Below are 22,242 nucleotides of genomic sequence, written 5' to 3' on the forward strand. Positions count from 1 at the left end.
CCCCGTTCCCGTCCCGTCCCGTCCCGCAGTCCGGTTCCCGCACGGCGCCGTTTCATTCCTCCCCCGCCGCGCTCGCACAGCGGAGCTCCGTTAGCATCGAGGCACGAAACCGGCACGGCCCTGAAGCGGGCCCGGGGGCACAGGTGGCCGAAGGAGCGCAATGATGCCGGCGCTCTCCTCGAGAATCACGGAACGCGCTGGCTGAAGGGAGGCGCGCGGCCGCCATCTGCCCGTCCTCCCTCAGCCGCACGCGGGCCTCGTCTCGCAGGGGCACCCCGCAGTCAGAGCCCGTACCTCTGCGAGAGCGCAGCCGCTAACGCGGGCGGAGAGGGAGCCGGCAGCGCGGCGGCACCGGGCGTTAAGCACGGAGCAGCCGCCGAGGAGGAGCGAATCGGAGAGGGACGTCGCCCGCCCCGCCACCTCCTCGCACCTCCGCGGTCCCCTCACGCGTTCCCGCCCAGCTTAACGGCGCTCCGCGCACGCGCAGCACGGCTCACCCGCCTGCCACTCCCGCGCACGCGCTCCCTCCTCGCGCACGCGCGGCCCGGCCCGACGTGGCGCAGGCGCAGCGCCGCGCGCGGGCCAAGATGGCGGCCGGGAGCGCCTCGCGCTGGTTCGGGGCCGCCGCCGCCGCCGCCGCCGTCAGAAGCCGCGGGCCGAGGGACGGGCGGCTGCCGCTGGTCTGGATCGTCCGAGGGCTCGGCGCCGCGCCCGGCCCCGCCGCCCGCCGCCTCCTTCAGCCGGGCGCCGGGCCTCAGCACGCGGGTGAGCGCGGAGGAGACGCCGGGCCGCGGTGCCGGTACTGCGGGCTGCCTCACGGCCCCTCCGCTCGCTCCGTTCTGTTCTGTTCTCCCGCAGGGACGAAGCGCCTTCCCGCCGCCTCCTTCCACAGCAGCGCGGCCCGTAGCAAGGAGGACTACTACCAGGTGCTGGGGGTGCCGCGCTCCGCCAGCCAGAAGGAGATCAAGAAGGCGTACTACCAGGCACGGCACGGCACGGCACGGCGGGCTGCAGCCCCGCAGCGCTGCGCAACAATGTGCTAAAGGAAATTGATCCTGTCTCTAACGCTTCTTTTTTCTCGTTCAGCTGGCAAAGAAATACCATCCTGACACAAACAAGGACGACCCTAAAGCTAAGGAGAAGTTTGCTCAGCTGGCAGAAGCCTACGAGGTAATGTGCAGCATTTTGCCATCGTGAGAAGGGGAAAAGGTTGGAGCAGCACTTGGATTAGATGGGGGGAAATATTTCCTCCTCTTACTTGTGTTTGCATGCACAGTGTCAACGTGTTCTACTTTACACTTCAGCAGCTCTGCCCCATTCATCTCTCCAGCAAATGATCTTCCCCACATTTCCAACGTAGCTGAACATGCTTTCAACTCCTTCCATTTTTGCCTGCTCTTAGCACTGAGTGATTGGCATAGGTAGGAAAGATGGTCACTGCGGTGGAATTGCATCTTAAATGAGCAAACAAACAGAACAGTCAGCAGGTAGTGGCTCTTTGAGGAGGGTCCATTGCACTGTGCCCTGTTTCTGCTCTCTGCCTTGCTTTGTGCTGGCTGTACCTTCCACATTCACCCAACCATTCTTAGCACCAGCTTCCAAGAAATACACAAATGATCAGATGTAAAGTAAGTTATCCTTACTTCACGAACTGGCAACAGCTTGCCATTTTCCTGATGACAAGATAGATAGCATGGAAGAAGGGGCTTTTCATTAACTCATCTGCTCACAAGAGTGGAACGCTCTTCATAGAATCACAGAATGGCATGGGTTGAAAAGGACCTCAAAAATCATCTTGTTTCAACCCCCATGCCATGAGCAGGGTCGCCAACCACCAAACCAGGCTGCCCAGACCCTCGTCCAGCCTGGATCTTGTCCAGGCTCTTCCTAACGACACAAAGGTTTGAGAATCGTAGTGTTGGTAATGCAGACAGCTTAGAGTTCCCCTGGGGCTGCCTCTATCCCAGGCAAGCTGTTCAGGGCTCTCTGGGTTGCCTGAGATCTGAAGAGTGTCCTGATGGCATTGTTCTTTTGCCCAAAGGTGCTGAGTGACGAAGTGAAGCGGAAGCAGTACGATGCTTACGGGACAGCCAGTTTTGATCCTGGTGCAACAGGTGCTGGTGCTGGGCGCCAGTACTGGAGCAGTGGTCCATCGATTGATCCAGAGGAACTCTTCAGGAAAATCTTCGGGGAGTTTTCAGGATCCTCCTTTGGTGACTTTCAGAATGTGTTTGACCAGCCACAGGAGGTATGAAATGGGTGTAATTCCTGACTGTACAGAATGAAAACCGCAAAAGCTGGAGTGTGGCAATAGACTGTCACAGAGTGAGCTTCAGCAAAGAGTTTGCTTCTGAGATTGTCAGCATGTGAGCGTCCTGTAAGGGTGGGAGTGTTTTTGGTAAGCCATGGGATGCATTCTCCACACCTCTAGATCCAGTATTTTTTTGTGGACTTCATCTGGTGTTTATTCACACCGATCAGTGCTGCCAAATAGTGTCTATCATTGTAAGGCATCTTTCCTGCTCTGAATTGTTTTACATGTCTGCTTTGTAATGCAATGCTGAAAACCACAAAATGCCTTTAAACTATAAAACAAGCCTTCCAGCGTTGGATTTGACTGCTTAATTGGCTGAATTCTTCAACTTAATTGGCTTAACTCTGCAGTGGAGCTCATTTTAAAACCTATTTCTTGTTCTTTGTACTGCGGCTAAATGCTATTTAAGCACTGACAACCTTGATTCAGGTAATGCCTTCAGAAATGCTTGGTAATCAGTACTTTTGTCTTGACTAGAAATGACTTTTCTATGATAAACAGAACTTCCTATTTTGTGGAGTCATCTTTGCTGATGATTCCTTTGCTGAGTAAGGAGTTTATTGAGGAAGAACAGATGCTTTCATTAGGATTGAAAGCCTCTACCTGTCCCCATTGCTGTATTCCCTTTAAATAAAATGCTAGGATGTATTAAAGGCCTTTCCTAAGAACAGAAAAACACAACTTCTACTTTCCTCTTCTCTATTTTTAAGTCATTCCTTCTACAAAATTGGTATAATCATCATTGCTGTAATGTTTGCCATCCTTTTGTATCCCTTCTTATTCATATGAAACAGACTCTTTCTTCCCAGAACAAGGCAGAACACTTCTGAACGCATTGTGCATCCACCTGTTTCTTTTCCCCTCCATCACCTGGATATAATTTAAGCATTGCTTGATATGTGGCCAAAACCAATTCCAGTTTGCTTAAGATCCCATCACACATTGGTTGTGGGCTGATGGCAGTGTTTCCTGTACAGTATATCATGGATCTGACATTCACACAAGCAGCAAAAGGCGTTAACAAGGAGATTGTGGTGAACATCAATGATGCCTGTGAGCGGTGCAACGGGAAAGGAAACGAACCTGGCACCAAAGTGCAGCGCTGCCACTACTGCAATGGCACTGGCATGGTAAGTTCTGTCTGAGGAGACAGCTTCTGCTGTGCTTTTCTTTCTTGGCACGAGTCACTCCCTTCCACAGTTCCTCATTAACATCATCAGTTTATCTTGAGTGAAGCCAGGTTAACGTGGACTTGATGTCATCTTCACTAGGAATATTTATTTTAAAAAATGTGCTGTCAAGCTAAAAGCAGGACTGGGTCATCTGGGGCTGTGTGTCCAGTCAACCGTATTTATGTGATGTAACAACTCTGAAATTACTTAGGACTTAAATGAAATACTTTGAATTGAGGGGGTGAGAGGAGGAGGAAAGCAAGGATAGCTTTAGGGTAGCCACTGACTGAGAAGTTGCATGCTACTTAGAGTAAGTAAAGAAATAATCAAGCTTCAGTCTTCAGATTTCTGTGCTTCACAGTGGGAACTGGCAGTCAGTCTGTGACCAGAGTTGGTTCCTGCACAGAAGGGTACAGCTGGTCAGAGTGGGAGACAGGCTCCTCCCACTGTTTCCTCTTGTGTTTCAGTCTGAGGGGTGGCTTTCATAGCTGGGTCCATAGCTTAGTCTCCATAACTTTTTCCTGGACAGTGGCTGTAGCAATTGGACAGATCAGCGTGATGGGAAAAGGTGTTTCACCAGAGATGTAATGACCAATGGATCAGCACAACAAAAAGGTGCTATAAGGGAAGGGAAGAAGATTGCTTACCTGTATCAGAAGAGTCCAGGTTCACAGGGGAAAACTCCACCAAGGAGGGCTCTCCATAAAGAGATCTTTCCTCAGTGGCAGTCAGCCCTTAAATGAGGTCTAAGAGAGGTGCAGCCAGGCTCCACCCCTTCCCCTCACACAGCTGAAGTGCCTTCACCTGTGCTGCCAGGGCTGACTGGTCCTTTCCCCAGGTGCTCAATCAGTGGCCCCCAGTCAGTTACCATACAGTGGCAATAATTCATGAGAGTGAATTGTCCTTGGGCTCTTTGGAATACAGATGTTTGTACTGCCTGGTGAAACAGCACTGCAAGGAGCTTCATTCTTGCTTCTGCCTCAAATCCTCACTTCACCTGGCCATGACATGTTTGCTCATAGTTGTGATGGTTTTCAGTGGAAACCAGAATATGATTCTGATGTGACAACTGAATCTGATCCAGCTTCTCACAAGCATTTTTGGATTTCTGAGCCACTTATCTTCTCCATCCCTATACTGCTATCACTGAACTGCCCTATCAGGTTTGTGCAATCAGGAGAGCCCAGATATGCTTGGCCAATGGCGGTGTGGAAGTGAGAGGTACCATCTTGGTAGCAAATATTTGTATGACCATTTGTGTGATCTGTTTTCTTCACTAGGAAACAATAAACACAGGCCCTTTTGTAATGCGATCCACGTGCCGAAGATGTGGAGGTCGTGCTTCCATCATCACAACACCATGTGTGGTGTGCCGAGGGACGGGGCAAACCAAACAGAAGAAGACAGTGATAGTTCCTGTGCCAGCTGGTTAGTGTTGGATTTGTGCTGTCTTTTAACTGACCACAGTTAGTTCCACGAGGGTTTCACAGTCTCCCAATTGAATTCCAAGTGCTTAATTATACCAGCAACTTTGTTTTCCCACACTGGAAGCTTAAGCTGTGCAGGTGTAGGTGGGGTGTGCATGCTGGGGTGGTGTGAACTCCTCCAGTTACCCTACTCTATTACTTGGAGCTGCTTACTTACCTGTAGGCACTTACCTGTAAAGCGTGGCTTTCTCTGCCAGCTGCGGGTGTCAAAGCAACATAAAGATGTTTTGCTTTGGAGAAGTTATCTTAAGAACAAAGCAGACTGATAGCTTGGTCATTGAAAGTGTTCGTGATGAGAAACTTTCTGACCGTGCGTTCGTATGTGGTAGATAAAAATGTTTGCCCCTTTTTGAGCTGAAGTTCTGGTTCTTGTATGGATCCTTCTAGACAAGTTTTGAAGAGTGAAACTTTCCAAAGATTTTGTCAACTTGCATTTCTCATTGTTCTTGATGAAATTAGTGGGGATGGGAATCTTGAAAGCCTTAGCTTAGCTCAGAGAAGTTTGGTGTTTGCTTTTGTCAGTGGAAGGAAACAAAAAAAAAAAAGAAGAGCAGTGGGACTGAGGACTTGATGCCTTAAGACTGCCCCACGTGGCAGCGTGTAGTTTTCCAGTAGCTTGCAGAGGCTGCCCAGCATGCCTCAGTCTGATGCATTTCCTACAAGAATTCTGTAGGGATTGAGGTTATGAAGCTGTGAAGGGGGGCCCTTCTGCTTGGCAGCACCAATCTCCTCTGAGGCACAGCTGTGTGCTCCTGCACCTCCCAGACTGGGGCTTGCTGTGCTTTCCACTGGCAGGTCTTGTGCCTCTGCTCCTCAGGTGCTGCTGAGGTGGGATGGCAAGGGATCTGAGCAGAAAAGCTGCAGGAATTCCAGTAGCATGTGGATTACAACAAGATAACTTTCCTTTTCCCACCCCTCCCTCCCCCCTTCCTGCTTGCAGGTGTTGAGGATGGGCAGACAGTTCGGATGCCTGTAGGCAAGAAGGAAATTTTCATTACCTTCCGGGTGCGTATTGTTACTAATGCTGTTACTTATTCCCTTCACAACTGTGAGGGAAGTCTGAATAGGGGGTGACAGGAGAAAGCAAGTGATCCTTTGAAACAGCTGAGGTAACATGATCTGTGTGAGCTTGTAGAAGATTTGCATTGTAACGTTCAGTCTGCTCCTCAAGAGCCCTGCTGCTTGTTCCAGGATGAGGCCTTTATGGTCGCGTGCATCAAATACAGAGCAGGTTCTCAATGCCTTGAGATTTTGATGTGGAGATCTGGAGGAGCTTTCTGCTTGCAGGGCTGCAGGAATGCACACACAAGGCTGGCTGGTCAAGTGTCCTTTTGCAGGTTTACATTAAGTGCTGCTTTGCACATTCTTTGTAGCTGAGGGCCCTCTTCTCCTGCAGGTATGCTGTTATCTGCACCTCTGTCGATGAGAACTTGTTTCCATTACCTTTGTGGTGCAGGAGAATTTAATTCTCTTCCAGCTTGTGAAGCTACTACGAAAGTTCTTGCCTTCCTTCTCTGGCTTTCCCTTTTTCAGGGTCCTGGACAAGACAGTGTCATCTTTGTCTCTGCAGAACTGCACTGACTGTAATGAACTAACAAACAGGATTAGTGGGGGAGTTGCAGAGATAAGCAGACATACTCCCAGATCTCTGGCTAATTAGAGTTATGTAATGATCTGTGTTTTTACGAAAGACTGAACATTAAGCTAAACTTCTTAGTCATTACCATGGACATTAAGAATATGACTACTGCTTTCTGGTATGTTTTCTGCTGAGATCTTTCAAAGCAGTTTACCTTGTTAACCTTGTATTGTTCTGCTCACTGTGTTGTGGAACTGCCTGCCTTTTAGGTTCAAAAAAGTTCAGTGTTCAGAAGAAATGGAGCAGATATCCATTCAGACCTCCTTATTTCAGTAGCACAAGCTGTTCTGGGAGGGACAGCCAGATGTCAAGGCCTGTACGAGACGATCAACATCACAGTAAGTACTGTTATGTGGAAGAGCTCTGCCATCAATCAGTGTGGGACATCAGAGCCCTTTCCTTTTCTGGAAAGATGATGTAAATCTCCTGAGTCTGTCAAGATCAGGTTTCAGACTTGTTAAGGATTGAGTGTCAGGTAGTTTGTGACCTGCTTTGGTCACACCTTTACAGCTCACTGCAGGGACAAGGGAAGGAGGGGCTGGATGGATTGCTGGTCAAATCCCATCCAATATCTACTAAACTGTGCTAGGTTCTTTTACTCTGTCCTGAAAAAGCTTGTCCATCAGTATTGACTTCACCACTGAATGTGCTCAGCTGCACCAATGTACCAGATCTGCCATCTTATTTTGAATCTTGCTAGAGAAATAGTTAATTATGGTAAATATGTAATAACTATATACATGTATACAATGGAGTAATGAATGTGACACCTCTGTGTTCACAGATACCCCCTGGTATTCAGCCAGACCAGAGAATTCGAATGAGTGGGAAAGGCATTCCCAAGGTTAATAGTTATGGCTATGGAGACCACTACATTCACATAAAGATAAAGGTTCCTCAGTAAGTAATGCAAGTTTCTGTGAAATCTTAAGCTTTTTGCTGTAAGCAATCCTGAATCCCAGAAATATATAGGTAGCCCTACACCTGCATATGTTCCTGAATAACTGCCAGTTTCTGTCTGGATCCCAGTTACATAGATTAGTGTTCTGGCTTTTAACACGTCTGTGCTCTTAAAACTATAGTTTGTTGCCTGACACTGACCACCCTCTGCTCGTGTACAAAGCAAACTCTTCAGCTTATGTTGTGCTCGTGAGCCAAGGAATTCATTCCCTGAGCTCCGCCCTAAGATGTTCTATTGCAGCTCCACACAGTTCCTCTCAGCACTTAAAAGATTTTGGTTTTTTTGGTGAAAAGCAGTGGGTAACATCTGTCCCACTGGGCTTACTTATAGATTGCTCACATGAAGAGCACCGTAGGGATTCTCAGTGAAAGCCAAAAGTATTAGTCCTCTACTTCTATTAGCTGCCTCTTGTGCTTCTTGCCAGAGGAGACCAAGGAAACGTGCAAATGCATTTGTCTCTAAAGGCAGCCATTACCAGTGCTTCTGTCTTTGACCTGCAGGAGGCTGACGGATCGCCAGAGAGCCTTAATGATGAGCTATGCTGAGGATGAGACAGATGTGGATGGCACAGTGAATGGAGTCACAAATACAGCATCAGGTGAGCTGGGGGAACGAGTGTCCCTTCCCCACGGAGCTGGTGTGGGTGTGCTCAGTGCTTCCTGAGGGCTCAAGCACAGGAAGGTGAGCTGAGGTGGCGTTCAGATGGTGTTGTCAGCACAACCTGCCCAGCATGTTATTTTAGAAATCATTTCAGTGTGATGCTAATAGGCTGCGGCATAAAACAAAGTAGCCTCTTCCCAGGAAGCATTACTCTGCTATTCACTGGGCAAAGTCTTTGTGATCAAGGAGTAGGTATTGAAATACTACAGGGTCCCAACAAGATCTGGTGAGTCTCACTACAGTGATGGATGCCTTCTACTGCCTGCTCTCACCCCTGTGCCAGTAGTAACTTCTTCACTGCAGAGAAGGAGAAGGGAATGTGCTTCAGGCCAGCTCTTTGCATAAGAGAATCAGTTCTCAGTGCTTGCTTCTGCCTGCAGTGGGATGTTTCTCCTTGGAAGCTGAAGGGGAACATTGCTGTCAAGGTTGCTCTGAGCCATGCTCTGTGCACATGGGGAAACCTTGGATAGAAATGGTCGTTGGTGCCAAGTGTTGGCTGTAGTCAGCAGACAGCACCAAGCAGGTAGAGATCATGCAGTTAGCTGAGAGCTTTGTAAAGCTGCATTTTCAGCTCCAGATTAAAAACCCAGATCCAGAATTGTGTCTCAACTCAATAGGTGTCCACTGAAACCTATCTGGCATCAGTAGCAGTTATTCTGCTCACAAAGAAGCAAAGTCACTTCTGACAGGTTCTTGGCAATAGCAGGCAAAGTATCTACAGGTAGACTAATAATCATATACAGAAAGAAGAGTTGAACTCACCTAGCTGATAAAGAAGCTCCCTGGTTACATAGCACTCTCCAGAGAGCAGCCAAGGTCCAAGAGATGCTCTTCCTTTAGTGGCTGGCCCTTATATGAGCCATGTGGGGACCCACCCTACCCTGGGCCCCTTCTGGTCACATAAGAAGCACAGGTGCAAACAATTCCTGTGCTCCCTGGGCCAGCTGAAGCCCTTCACCAGGTGCTCAATCACCAGTTCAAGATGTGACCTTACAGTTCCCTTACAGCATCTAAAGACAAAATATATGTTGAACAGTCAGGCAAGGCAAAAGTTTGATCTTCTCTAAAAGCAAACCACTGTTTTCTTTGCTCATACTGAACAGTGAGCTTTTTAATGCCTGATAGACTGTGGTTTGTTCTTGTTTGAAACCAAAAAGGGCATTTATGACTGTGTGCTGCTAGGTAAAGGAGTCTGTCAAAGCTGCCAAATGATCTTGGAAGCTCAGGTCCTCTCAGCGTCACATGCCAAAACCTGAGGATATAGGCTGAAGTTCAGGATATTGGAAGGTGCAGTGAACTACACTTACCAATCTTTTATAGTGCTTTGATAGCACAAAACTTAATGGGATTGTTTTTTCCACTGCAAGTAAACATTAAAGATTAATCTTGAGAGGAAGGGCAGAGATCTCTTAAACACAATTAAGCAACAAGGTGGATTAAAAGCAATGCCAGTAGTTTGCAGTTCAGAGACAGGCTGCTGCTGAATGCTTATCCTTGTTCAGGGAGGCAGGAAGTGCCCTGAGTGGATGGAGGCACGTTGTGCCTGAGGATTTCACAGCATTGCATCAGTGTGAACTCGAGAGGCAGCCGGGGGAGGATGGGGAGGGCTGGGCTTTGTGTCCTCTGTGTGCAAAGAAAGCTTGAGGAAGATTTGGGTTTTTTTGTTATTGACAAACTGTAGATAAAGCAGAGTAGCAAATAATGTTGGATTTTGTATTTTTTTTCTTGCTGTAGCCACTTCTCAGGACTTTTTCTAAATAAGAAGGACTTGCTGGCTGCTGCCAGTAAGATTCCTTATGTAGACATTTGTTCTGAACTACCTGTAGCCTTCTTCATTTTAGCCTGAGTTCAGTTTCTCCTTGATGCATGAGAATGGCTTGTGACAGGCTCCCACTGTGGTTTCACACTGCTTTGCACTAGTGATGGCACAGACTGAAGCATGGGGAGACAGACCATTTCAGGGAGCACCACGCAGGTCTTTGTTCCATTAGGTGACACCCATCTGCAGTATAAAGTCACGAACTTGTGCTAAGTCACCAACTCAGTGACAGACTCTCACTACTTCCACTTTGTGTTCAAAGCCTGTCAGGCCCTGACTTGAGTGTGCAGCACAAGAGTTCCCTGCTGGTTGGAGGGCTGGGAAGAGGGAAGGGACCAGTGTCATTCTCCTCTCAGAGTTCTGGGCTCCAGGCTGTGCAGCACTTTTCACTGCAGGTGCTCCCAGTCCTGCAGCTCACTGCCAGGCACAGTGCTGGTGGCCCCTCGTGGTCAGAGGTATCCAAGTGTGAGGATGCTGGCAAAACCAGCTGGCTTGACCATTCCCAGTCTGGAATAACTCTCTCCCTTTGTCAGGGGTGTTGGCTGCTGGTGGGAGGTGTAGCAGGCTGAGGAATGTATCTGACTGCAGCCCTTTGCTGTTTGTGTCCAGGTGGCAGGGCCACGGCTAGTGCTGACAGGCCTGAGGCTGAGGAGAACAAGGAGGGATTCCTTTCCAAACTTAAGAAAATGTTTAGTTCCTGATACCCATCTGAGGTAGGAAGCCTCTTATGTTTTGTCATCGTCTTTTCCTCACACTAAGCAGAATTTGCCGTTCTTGGGAGGTAGAAGAAGCAAAAGTACAGCATTGCTTCTTACTTAGCCTCAGGCCTTCCAGCCACCGATGTGAGAAGCCCTAGCTGTCCTGTGTGACCCGGAGGGAAAAGCCAGAAACCAAACTGCATCGTTGCTGCACCAAAAGGGGAAATGCTGGATCCATCCACAGGGAGGTGGTTGACCTCTCCCGCAGCCCTGCTTCCATGAAGCACCTGCCCACTCAGTGCAGTACCCGATTCAGTGCACTGAGGGTGTTTCTGTGAGCTGGTGAAGCAGGGCTGGGCACTGCTGCTGCCATGCAGGAGCTTGCTGGGAGGCACGGATGGGCCTGCAGTGCCTCCAGTGCTGGTCCTCAGGCTGGACTCACCCCTAATGGGGACTGACAGCACCAGAACCTGCCAGGAAGGATCAGCAGTCCTGGAAAGCACAACAAAGCCCACGGCACACAAATGAGCAGTGTTGTAGCTCGGGGCCCAGCTACCTTTTAGTTGGTGTTGGGGTGCTGTAAGGGAGCTCTGCAGGCTTGAAAACATCACTTCAGCCATAGCAGACTGGTGTTCTGGATTCTAGGGTCTCAGCTCAGCTTCCTCTCACTGTCAGCTCCAAGCTCATCTTAGCTGTAACTAACGAAGCGTGACTGCAGTTTGGGTGTGAGGTGTTCTCACTCCTGTGCCTGTAAGACAGTCTGGAGGGGCTGTGCACTTTAGGCTGATGCATTCAGGAAAACCTTAGCATTTTGCTTGCTTCACTTGCAGGGAAACGTTCTACTGGAAACTGAGAGCCAGCAGCAGCACATTATCTAAGCAGTTGGGGATGAATCCTGGCAGCAGGCGCTGGAGAGTGAAGGATGTCAGTCAGCAGCACGCTGAGAATCCCAGCTGGAGAGGCCACAAACCACTGAGGCACCAACAACCATCACGATACAGAAGCAACCCACTGTCCTAGGAAATGGTAACGAAGGAAAATGCCAGCTTTGCAGTAACGGGGATATTTCTTGAGGCTGCTCCACTGTCCCTGATGCCACTGGAAGTCTATTTGTTAATAATAGCAAAAATTGTTCAAAATCCAATGCAGTGGAAGTGTGAAATAAAAATTGTCCATCCAGCACAAAACAGCTTGCTGTATGGAGCCTGAGATTGCTGCTGCTCACTCAGGTGCCCTTACAAATGCTACATGTGCTGTGTCAACTTGGCACCATGTATTTTCTCCTAGGAGGTTTGGTGCATCAGTGACTTCTAACACTGTCTTCATGACACAGTCTACCTTTTGCTGGGCCTGTCAGAGCCCAGCTGCCCAGGCTTCCTCAGCAGCTCTGGGGGTTCTTAGTCCTGCTGATTTCCTGCAGCGATGGAATCTGCGCTTTGCCTCAGGTTTCCTTCCACACCCACCCCAATTAACTGAAGTCACAACACAGATATTGTTGCTTCTGAAAGGGTGAAAGTTAATCACCAACCTCTTCGCCAGTTTGTCCAAACTACTTTATTACATTAGCACAACACCCATAGCATAAATGATTGGTCAAAAAGTCATTGTTCCTACATGTGAGAGTAGAGGGGAAGCGGATCATCCCTTCCAGGCGGAGTTGAGCTCTTGCAGTGAGTATTTTCATGGTTAGTGTAGCCTGCTGTTTGCTGTACTGTGCAGGTACCATCAGCCCACAAACTAATCGATCAGTTCAACGAGAACGTCGTAGTCCTGCCCTTAATTTGCTGAAATAAAGCACGCGTTGCCTCCTGATTAAACTGTCTGTAAAGTGATTCTGTATTCATGTAAATAAGATGGACTTGATAAAGATATTTAACATTCGCTGTGCTTTGCTGCCTTGTTTACTCTTCGCACCTCCTTCCTCTGCTGGTTTGGCTGTTACTGGGGCTGGGAGGGCAAGGCTAGATAACACAGCATCTGTCTCATGGCTGCAGCTGACTCTTAAGCACAACAGCCATGTCCCAGAGCTCTAATCCAAATGATACCTTTGGGGGATGGTGAGGAAACCTTTGTAAACAAGTCTTAAATGTGAAGGTTGGACCATCTGGCAGAAGTTTTACTCAGCTAATGAGGGTGGTGTTTGAAATTGGTCCTGGGAGCCCAGAGGCCAGGCTGCAGCTGCTGAGAGCTGCCTAGCCTGAGGAATTAGGCTGTCAGCAGGAGCCTGGCAGCACAGCTGCTGGGTTACACAGCACAGTACCCTCAGTGCTGACAGTGAGGCTAAGGACACTTCTTTGCCAGGGTGATGCTAACACAGGGCAACATCTCTGCAAGTGTGCTGCTATGCCTGCTGGCTTACCTGTGGTGCCTGAACGTGGTCCAAGGAGAAACCAGAGCTCCTTTTGGGTACCTGGAATGTCTAAGAGAAGGCACTGCCTTTCTGGGCATAGAGCTGCTGACATTTGAGTGCATCACTGCTGCTTAGAGTGCTTAGAGCTGCCTAGGAAATGTGATCCTGAGAAATTAAGCCACCACCTCATAGACAGGAAAACACCCCAAATCACTGAACACCTCCCTGAAGATAGCGTGCAAAGTAGTGCTTCTCCCACCTGTCTGGATCAGTCTCCACCAAGTAGGGTGGCTACAGGTGCAGCAAAGCTCTTCCCACCTCTCCCATCAGCATGCTGCTCCTGTGGGGCAGCCCCCAGGCACTTAAGAGTCAGCTGCATGGCTCATGGCCAGGATCCTGCTATGGCTGCAGGAGCTTGGGTGGAAGACTGGAGAACAAAAGGTCAGAAAGCAGCCTTGTTGTCTGCCAGCCACTGTTGGAAGGTGCGGGCCTTGGGGTTGAGTTTCATGGTCAGCTCCACGCTGCGGTCTGGCTTCAGGGCATAGAAACGGAACATGTTGGCCAGCTCCTTTGCTCCAGGGAAGCCAAGTTTCTCGTACTCCTCTGGGGTGATCTGCAAAGAATTGAGCAAAAACAGTCTCCGTAAGGCAGAGTCTGCTGGGGCATTTCCCTTGCACCACACAGGACTGCGTTAATTTACACTGGAGAGGGGGGATCTGCTGCTCAGCAAGTCTATTTAGTTAAGTTTGTATAAAGCAAATGGCAGCCCTGTGGGCACAAGAAGGGGTGTGTGTAGGGGAAATCACGCAGCACAGATGCTCAGGCACTTTCTGCGTGCCCCAAGCCAGCTGCCTCCCAAAGCCACAGCCGTTTGGCAAGGCAGTGTCACCGAGCCCAACCTGCTCAGTGCCAGCACAGCCAGTCAGGGCTGGGGGTCAGTGCAGCCACCAGGAGCTCCTTCCTGCCCCAAGGCCATGGCTGAGCCCCTCTAGAAGCACTGCTTGGGGTATCTGGGAGAGCTCAAGCACCTCAGGCTGCCAACTGGTCCCACAGGACATGCTGTCCCTGCCTGAATCACTGTTTCTGCACTGTGCTGAAGCCTTTAGGTGGCCTGGGAACAAAGGTCTGCTTGTCTGTCCCAGGGAAAGGAGAATCTACAAGGAGCATCAGAGGTGTACTGTCCTCAAAGCAGAAAGCTGCTGCATAACCTGCCTGTTTTAACAGCTGCTCAAGCACAGCAGCACAGACAAAGCACAAAGAAATAAAAGAAAGCTCAAGAGGCACTGAGAGTCACCGTGACAGTGCAAAATAGAGAGGCTTTGGGCTAAGAGGTGCTGAAGGGAGGGGCAAGCAAATACCTTTTTTCTAAGTGCCCAACCCCAGTAACAATCACCCTACCGTGGCAGTGCCTGGAGACCTCACACTTCTGTTATCCCTCAGTCAAGCAAGACCTGCCCAGGCACACCACAAATGATTCATCACAATGACAGGGCAGTTTCCATCCTAGCATGCATTCCTAGCAGCACATGGACAGCAGGACATTTCCTGGACTGAGCACTGGGCTGTAACAAACCCGTACAGGGGGCTGTAAGGGCCCTCCACCCCAGCAGCTCTTGATGCTGCCACAGGTGAGGAGCTGCAGCTGTGCCAGGGCACCAATTTGCTGCAGCTGTCCATGCTCAGACCCTCAACCAGAGCCCACACTATTCCACACCAACAGGAGAGGCCGAGTGTGCTCCTACACTACCACCACGTCCACCAGCAGCAGCCCGGCTGCACAGACACAGAGCACCCCACTGCTAGTAAGGCAGGGGACCATCCACCCACTGCCCCAGCCCCTCCTTCAAGGCAGGCTGCAGGGCTCTGATCCAGCTTCCCTCCACCTCGAGAGCATCAAACACACCGAGGGACACTTCCTACCTTGGAGTCTTCCACGGTCTTGCCTGTCTGCTGGGAGAAGGCAGCAGCATACTCCGCCACAGTGAGCTTGCCAGTGCTGAGCCCGATCACTTGGCCTACGTACTGCTCTGGGGACTTCAGCAGGCTGAGCACAATGGGCCCCAAATCCTCCACCGCCATCCCATCCATGGGGGTGTCCCCCATGGGCAGCCCTGTCGGGGAGAGATTGATCCCAGTCAGAGCAGCGCCAGGGAGCCCAGCTTCCGGGATACGCAGCCTGAGATTTTGGCACCTGGCCTCTGAACACAAGGTGAGGAAAAGCCAATGCACTGGCAGTCCAAACCACAGATGCACACACTGGACTGAGCAAGGAGATCGTTGCCCCTACAGCCAGAGCAGCATCATGACTTGCCTGTTAGTGCAGTCTGACCTCTGACCTCCACAGGTCACAGCACAGGGTGCTGGGGTATTCCACGACACCCTGGGACCTGCAGAGAAGCCCCCAGCACCTCACACAGCACTGGGGTCTCACTATTTTCTTGCAGACCTCCAAACAGGCCCAAAGGACCACAGGGCAGCCACAACTTGCTGCTGCCAAACCAGGACATGCCCCTTTCTGCTCCCCATCAGTCTGCAGAGGTGCTGTGAGTACCCTAGCAAAACACCAGCCGATAAGACACCGTGGCACACGCTGTGCATATATTTGTAGCTCAGATTTTTAGCTTCCATGCAGGGCTAGACCGCTACCTTGGGTAAACCCCAGTCAGCGGGAGCAGAAGCACACAGGGTTATGGTCACACTGCTCACTGTGGAGAAGCCCACGGAAGGGACAGTTTCTCCAGCACGGTGCACATTGTGAGCACTAGAGATCGTGAGCTGCAGAGTTAGAAGTCCCATCTTACCCAGTAAAAACTTGTCTCCCTGCGGGGCCTTCTGGGGCTTGAAGCTGGAGAGGAAATTCTCAAAGTAGAACGGCAGTCGGACGGACGTGGCGGGCACATTGACTGCACGGAAATACTCCTCCACCACTCCCTTGCCATCGAAGTGGAGCACCTCCAGGTGGCCCTTGGTCAGCTGCTTCACGTTCTCCAGGCCGCTGTACACCACGTGCTGCAAACCCAGGCGCTTCGACAGGTCAGCAAGCCGCTTCCCCTGCGTGAAGTCACAGAGCCATGAGGAGGGGCACGGCTCCCTTGGTGTGCATACAGGCTCTCGTCCCCACACACCTCTTTGCCCTCTGTTGCACTGGGCAGGAGGGCAGTGCCCAATACACCAGCTGTGCAAGCTCCTCTGCACCTGCTATCCTGAGCTGGCAGCAGGACTCAGGCCTGAGCACAGCCAGCAGCCTGGCCAGGTGGAGCGGAGTCCTCTGCTAACATCACCCTGCACCACGAGGAGCAGGAACCTCTGAGCTCCTTCTGGAATCACGCAAACACCGACTCTGAGAACCTGCCATGGACCCACCCTAGTAAATCTTATCTTCCAAAACCATAAGCCTGCCCTGGGGTCAATTCCTCCCATTGAGAAATACTCTGAGATTCGTGATTCCACAGCACGTTTTGGCCCCGATGCTGCAAGTGCAGCAGAGCCCAGGCAGCTGCGGCTCAGCACAGGGAGGCTTTGGAGGCAGCCTGCCCACCCCTGGGCACAACTACGTACCAAATCTTGTGGCACCCAGCTGCTCCCTGACGGCACCAGATATTGGAGCCACAGCTACGAGGAAACAGGGAGGAGAGCCCAGCCTTGCACAGACCGGGACCCGATTCCTTCACGAGTCCTCAGCCCTTTCGCGGCCCGGACGCCCACACCCAGGACAAGGCTGCACCCACACCCCGACACCGCCGGTACCTGCTCGATTTCCTTCTCCTTGCTGCAGTGCTCCCAGAAGTTGGTCACGACGAAGGCTCCGTACGCGCCCTCCAGGGCTTCCTCCAGAGTCCGCTCGTCGTCCTGGTCCGCCCGCACCAGCTGTGCGCCCAGCCGCCGCAGCTCCGCCGCCTCCTTCCTGCCGGGGCTGCGGGTCACCGCGCGCACCACGAACGCGCCGTCCTCCAGCAGCGCCCGCGCCACCGAGCCGCCCTGCGCCCCTGCGGGGAGAGCCGCGCAGTGAGGAGCCGCGCAGCGAGGAGCCGCACCGCAGCCCCGGGCCCGCACTCACCGGTGGCTCCGAACACCACGATCAGCTTCTTGGCGGCCATGGCGAGCTGCGGGGCCCGTGTGAGACCGAGCCTTCCTCGGCTGCGCTGCTCCGGGCACGGACGGCGAGGCTCGGCGGGACGCGCACCTCAAACACCGCGCGGCGATCGCTGTGCGATCGGCTCTGTTCGGCTCCGCCTGGCTCACGCCCCGCTCCGCCCTGATGCTTTCGTTCGGCTCCGCCTGGATACGTTCGGCTCCGTTCGGCTCGCCGGAGCTGCTTTCGGCTCCGTTCGGTTCGGCTCGGCTCGGCTGGGCTGTTCGGCTCCGTTCGGCTGGACTGCGTTCGGCTCCCTTCGGCTCCGTTCGCCTCGGCTCAACTAGGCCGCGTTCAGCTCCTTTCGGCTCCGTTCGGCTCGGCTCGGCTGGGCTGCGTTCGGCTCCTTTCGGCTCCTTTCGGCTCCTTTCGGCTCCGTTCGCCTCGGCTACGCCGCCTTCGGCTCCACTCGGCTCTGCTCGTCTGCTCCTGGCAGCACCTTCAGCTCCGAAGATGTTCTCTAAGCTTTTTCAGACATTTAACCAAGTGAATGCTTTTGGTTCAGCTCGCAATACGTTTTCTTAAAGTTTAAGCAAATCTTGGCAGAAGTGATTTCATCCTTTATTTATTTTGGCAAGTGCTGAAGTGTGGTATAAAAAATTGGAAAAGAATAATGGAAAGAGTTGCTTTTTGCACGGCCCAATGCTGTGTGCACATAGGAGTTGGCCCTGCTTGTGTCCTGCCTTGCTGTCCTCAGTCCTATATGTGCTAGGTGTGCCTTCACCCTCAGTGCTTTTAGCTTTGGGTGTGCAGAGCCAGCCGTTGGACCCCACGGTTCCTATGGGTCCCTCCCAACCTGGGATATTCTCTGGTTCTCTGATTCTGTCCCAAAACCTGGGGTCCAGCAGGAGGGCTGCAGTGAACTGACACTGGTGAGCACACACTGCACTACCAGAGCTGCTGGTGGGACTTGGGGCAGGCTGTGGGATGTGCAGCTCCTTGGGGCTGGCATGGAACAAGGGTGTGAGAGCTGCCAGGGAGCAGTAACCCAGCCTGGAGCGTGACCTGGCTGCTCAGAATAGAGCATATCCCACACAGTATTTCAAATAGACACCACAAAATAGAGTATATAAACCTCACTACACTATGGAATCACAGAACAGAAGGGACCTCTGGAGCTGCCCACCAAAGCAGGTTCCCTTCAGCAAGTTGCACAGGAAAATGTCCAGGTTGGGTTTTGAACATCTCCTTTCAATACAACATTTTGAATATTTCCTTCCAGAGAAGGAAACTCCACGACCTCTCTGGGCAGCATGTGCCAGGCTCTGGGACCCTAAAGAAGTTCTTCCTCCTGTCCATATGGAATTTCCTGCGCTGCAGTTTGTGCCCTTTGCCCAGACACTGGGCAGCACTGAAATGAGCCCAGCCCCATCCTCCTGACCCTGCCTTTAGATATCGATCAGCACTGATCAGATTCCCCCCTCAACCTTCTCTTCCCCAGCTGAACAGCCCCAGGGCTCCCAGCCTGTCCCCATCAGGATGTGCTCCAGGCCCCCCATCTCTGCACCCTCCACTGGACTCTCCAGTCGTTCCGTGTCTGCCTGGAGCTGGGAAGCCCAGCACAACAGTGCCCCAAGGAGAGCAGAGAACACTTCCCTCACCTGCTGGCCTCTGCAATGCCCCCCAGGGTTCCATTGGCCTTCTTGGCCACTGGGGCAACCTGCCGGCTCGTGGTCAACCACTGGACAACCATTAGTCAACCAGGACACCACTGACCCTCTTGGTCATGGGGGCACACAGCACTGGGATGCCCCAGGGCTGCAAGGGCCTTTGAGCAGCAGCAGCTCCTGGGCCCTGCCATCACCAGCTGACCCGTGGTGTTGCTTTTGGGGGGTTTGTTTCCATTTGGATGCAGCTCGGCCGAGCTGTGGCAGCTGTGGCTGTGGGTTTCTTGCTAGGCCTGCACTTGATTTGCATACACAGCAGCCACAGGAAGGAAGATAGAGCAAGGCCCACGGCAGGAAGGGGCGAGGAGAGCTGAGAACGACGAGAGCAGGGCTGGCACGGTGCCGTGTGGGTGCCCACCCCCCCAGGCACTGCTCCCATAGGGGCAGGAGCACAGCTGCCATCCTGCATCTTGTGCTCCAACATCTGGACAAGGCGAGTGCAAAGCTCTGGAGCCATGGAGGGGCCTGGGGGATGCTCCCACCTGCAGTAGGATGTCCTCCCGCCCGTCCTGCCTGCATGGGGACCTGGGGAAGGTGTCACGGCGCCGAGGTAAGGCCTTGCTGGCGCTGTCACCTGGGGTACGTGGGGACAGAAGCATGTCACTTGGCTGCGCGGGGTGGGGTCAAGATGCTGCAGCCCTCTTTGCGGCAGCCATTTGCTGTGGTGCTGGTTTTGATGTTCGGGATGTCCCAGCTCTCTTCTCCCAGCCTGCAATGGGGAGGTTTGAGAGCAGTCCTACGCAATGAGGCACCGATGGGAACCTGTCCCACATCACCAATCCTGTTCCCTCGTTTGCTAGGCGCGTGCATGGAGTCAGGGCATCTTCTTGTGCAGCATGGGTCTGCCCCCATGTTAGAGATGTTTAGATGAATTCATTCCTCTTCAAAAACAGCCAAAGAAGTGTAGCCTAAATAGAACATGTTATCTACATAGCATAAACAGGATGAGATAAGGATCCTTAATTTCATCATGCTGCTTGTGAGCCTGGAGCATCAAAGAGGGAGATAGGCTCCTGCAGCAGGCTTGAAGCCCGATCAGAACTGAAAGCTGAGCTGCACCCATGTGTTCCTCCTCAGGGTCCCTGCAGAGCTCAGGCGCAGACAGTGAAGCTGAAGGCTCAGCACCCAGTGCCTCCTCAGGCTCTTTTTGCCCATGGGGATGCCCAAACCCAACGTGTGAACCTCAGGCACCAGGGCAGGTCGAGGTGATGGGCTCAGCGGTGTGGCTGTGCCCGGCGTGCTGTGCTGTGGATCAGATACCACCTGGCTGGTGTGTGAGGCTTAATCCTGCTCTTATGTAAGCACTTCAGACCATGAGCCCAGGAGATGTGGGACAGCCAGAGCAGGGACTGGCTGCTGTCACTGTCACCACCACTGCTGCAGCACCTGTGGTTCGACCATGGTGTGGGAAGGCTTATCCAAGGGCAGGCGCATCATTTGGGGCGGGCTGGGGAGATCACAGCACAGAGGATGTCCGATGTTGCAGAAAAGTTTCTTTCTAGAGAGCTTTCTTGCTTGCAAACCCTAAAGGTTTGGGGTCTGCAGCTTTGGGCAGGCACTTTGTGACCAAAGCCCATGGCTGCTGTGTCCAGGGTGCAGCACCCGGAGCTCTGCCTCCCTATCAGGGCTCAGCCTGACCCTGGCCTTGCTGACCTTGCTACTGGTGCTCAGTGCTTGTGCTGATGTCCTGAGAGCAGATCCCCTAGGCAAGAGAGGCAGGGACTGCTCACAGGGAGAGGATCTGCCTTTCCATTAGCTGTGCGTGTGTATGTGCTGAAGAGTGTCCTGGGCCATGGTCAGGTCCCTGCAGGACATCACTCTGGTTGTTGAGAAAGTCCTCTCACAGTGCAGGGCTGGCAGGAAACTCATTCTATAGGTATAATAATTTTGGATAACATGAAATCCAAACAGCAAAATTAAAATAAGGCAGCACCTTAAAGCCACGTGTAAACTTAGGTGGGTAAATCACCTGCAGATCTGCAGGTTTTGTAATTGGGTATGATGCAGAAGATGCTTCGTTGCTTCAGTGGAATTCTTTTCCATTGTTCCAAAAGGTGGCAGCCCGCCTCATGCCTGAGGATTTGCTCAAACCATCAGCAGGAGAGCAGCTGCAGGCATCAGCCTGGACATTTCTTGAGCTTCTTGAGGAAGCTGCCCTCATTGCTCGGTAACTAAGCAGCAGGAAAAACAAAAGCATCCAGTGCTGCTCAGTGATGTTTGGTGAGGAGACCTCCGGTCTCACAGCAAGAGTACCTGGCACCTCCCTTGTTACTTTAGCAGGAGCACTTTCCTGCTCTTTGCACCCCTCCCTCGAGACCACAGGAGCAGGATGCCACTGAGACATGCACCAGGAAATGGTGGGAGATGGGCTGCCTGCTCTGCTGCTGTGCCTGGGGGAGAGTGAGCACGAGAGCAGCAGGGCTCAATGCAGGGCTCAATGCAGGGCCCAGGGCACTCATCCTGCCTGCAGCTCACCGAGCACCCAGCAAGGCCCAGCGCAGCAGTGATAAGATGGGAGGGCACAGAATTGTAGAATCACGGAATTGTTTGAGCTGGAAGGGACCTTTAAAGGTCATCTGCTCAAACTCCCCTGCAAGAGAAGCTTTGTAATGTACCTAAATACTGCAGCTCAGCCATTTTCCATTGTTTCCCATGTGCGGGCAGCCTGGTGCCCACAGAGGCTATGTGCTGCACCAGTCCCTCCCAGCAGCACAGGACAGCTCTCCAGGCAGCACAGCTCTGCACTTTGCTCACTCAAACCACACACAGAAGGCTCTACCAGGCCTGCTGTGTGTGCAGGAGCCCAAACCCCTGGTGGGTGTGCTGAGAGCACGACCGCACACTGACAGCATGGCTGTTGCAGGAGGGTTTGGGGCTGAGCAGTGCAGCCTGGAGCTGCAGGGTTTTATGGCTTCAGTGAGGTATCCTGCCTCTACCAGCACAGAGCAGCAAACAGCACCCAGCACTCTCCTCCTGGGGTAGGATGGGTGGAAGGAGGAAGACCCTGGAGGCCGGGAGCAGCAGAGAGCATCACGAAGCTGCTACCACCAGCTGCCCTCCTGCTGTCACCATCCCAGCCCCATGCCTCATCATGAACCCTTCAGAGAGTTTCTTTAGTTCCATACTGGCATTTCAGGAAGAGGAGTGTACCTCCACAGAGCCAAAGATGAGCAGAAGCAGTCACGTCTTGCTCACACGTTTTGGTGCCAGGCGCAGGATGCAGTGCACTGAGATGTGGCAGCAGTAGGGGCTGCTTGGCTGTGTCCCTCAGCTCCCAGGTGTGATGTAGGGGGTACAGCCTCAGCTCTGCTAAGAGAACAGACAGGTGTTGACCAGACATCCT

General features: G+C 52.3%; 2 protein-coding genes across 3 annotated transcripts; one reads left to right on the plus strand and one right to left on the minus strand.

Annotated features, from left to right (window-relative positions):
- The first annotated feature begins 532 nt into the window (after positions 1 to 532).
- Positions 533 to 12,631, plus strand: DNAJA3 (DnaJ heat shock protein family (Hsp40) member A3). 2 transcript variants are annotated; one of them, XM_085237737.1, is made up of 12 exons: positions 533 to 765; positions 859 to 983; positions 1,087 to 1,170; positions 2,042 to 2,248; positions 3,292 to 3,444; positions 4,767 to 4,914; positions 5,914 to 5,978; positions 6,822 to 6,950; positions 7,397 to 7,512; positions 8,074 to 8,171; positions 10,662 to 10,765; positions 11,581 to 12,631. In XM_085237737.1, exons 1-11 carry the CDS (start codon positions 588 to 590, stop codon positions 10,751 to 10,753), a joined length of 1,395 nt encoding a protein of 464 aa, XP_085093863.1. In that variant the 5' UTR covers positions 533 to 587; the 3' UTR covers positions 10,754 to 10,765; positions 11,581 to 12,631. The 2 variants fall into 2 exon arrangements, with proteins under 2 accessions (XP_085093863.1, XP_085093864.1); XM_085237738.1 differs by lacking the exon at positions 10,662 to 10,765 and having other exon boundaries at positions 534 to 765.
- NMRAL1 (NmrA like redox sensor 1) lies at positions 12,286 to 17,343 on the minus strand. Its single transcript, XM_085237739.1, has 5 exons — positions 17,158 to 17,343; positions 16,848 to 17,086; positions 15,902 to 16,151; positions 15,021 to 15,211; positions 12,286 to 13,713 (listed from the first exon to the last, which is right to left on the minus strand). Exons 1-5 carry the CDS (start codon positions 17,195 to 17,197, stop codon positions 13,543 to 13,545), a joined length of 891 nt encoding a protein of 296 aa, XP_085093865.1. The 5' UTR covers positions 17,198 to 17,343; the 3' UTR covers positions 12,286 to 13,542.
- Between the last annotated feature and the right edge of the window lie 4,899 nt (positions 17,344 to 22,242).

Source organism: Meleagris gallopavo, chromosome 16 (assembly GCF_905368555.1).
Source record: "Meleagris gallopavo chromosome 16, MGAL_WU_HG_1.1, whole genome shotgun sequence".
Classification (NCBI taxonomy): Eukaryota; Metazoa; Chordata; class Aves; order Galliformes; family Phasianidae; genus Meleagris; species Meleagris gallopavo.

Excerpts from the sequence above, each read along its gene's own strand:
- DNAJA3 (XM_085237737.1), top strand. The coding sequence starts at position 588 with ATGGCGGCCGGGAGCGCCTCGCGCTGGTTCGGGGCCGCCGCCGCCGCC. Across the intron at positions 766-858 it reads CGCCGGGCCTCAGCACGCGG|GGACGAAGCGCCTTCCCGCC; the intron begins GTGAGCGCGGAG and ends GTTCTCCCGCAG. Across the intron at positions 2,249-3,291 it reads TGTTTGACCAGCCACAGGAG|TATATCATGGATCTGACATT; the intron begins GTATGAAATGGG and ends TTTCCTGTACAG.
- NMRAL1 (XM_085237739.1), bottom strand. The coding sequence starts at position 17,197 with ATGGCCGCCAAGAAGCTGATCGTGGTGTTCGGAGCCACCG. Across the intron at positions 15,212-15,901 it reads GGGAGACAAGTTTTTACTGG|GGCTGCCCATGGGGGACACC; the intron begins GTAAGATGGGAC and ends TCTCCCCGACAG. Across the intron at positions 13,714-15,020 it reads AGACCGTGGAAGACTCCAAG|ATCACCCCAGAGGAGTACGA; the intron begins GTAGGAAGTGTC and ends AATTCTTTGCAG.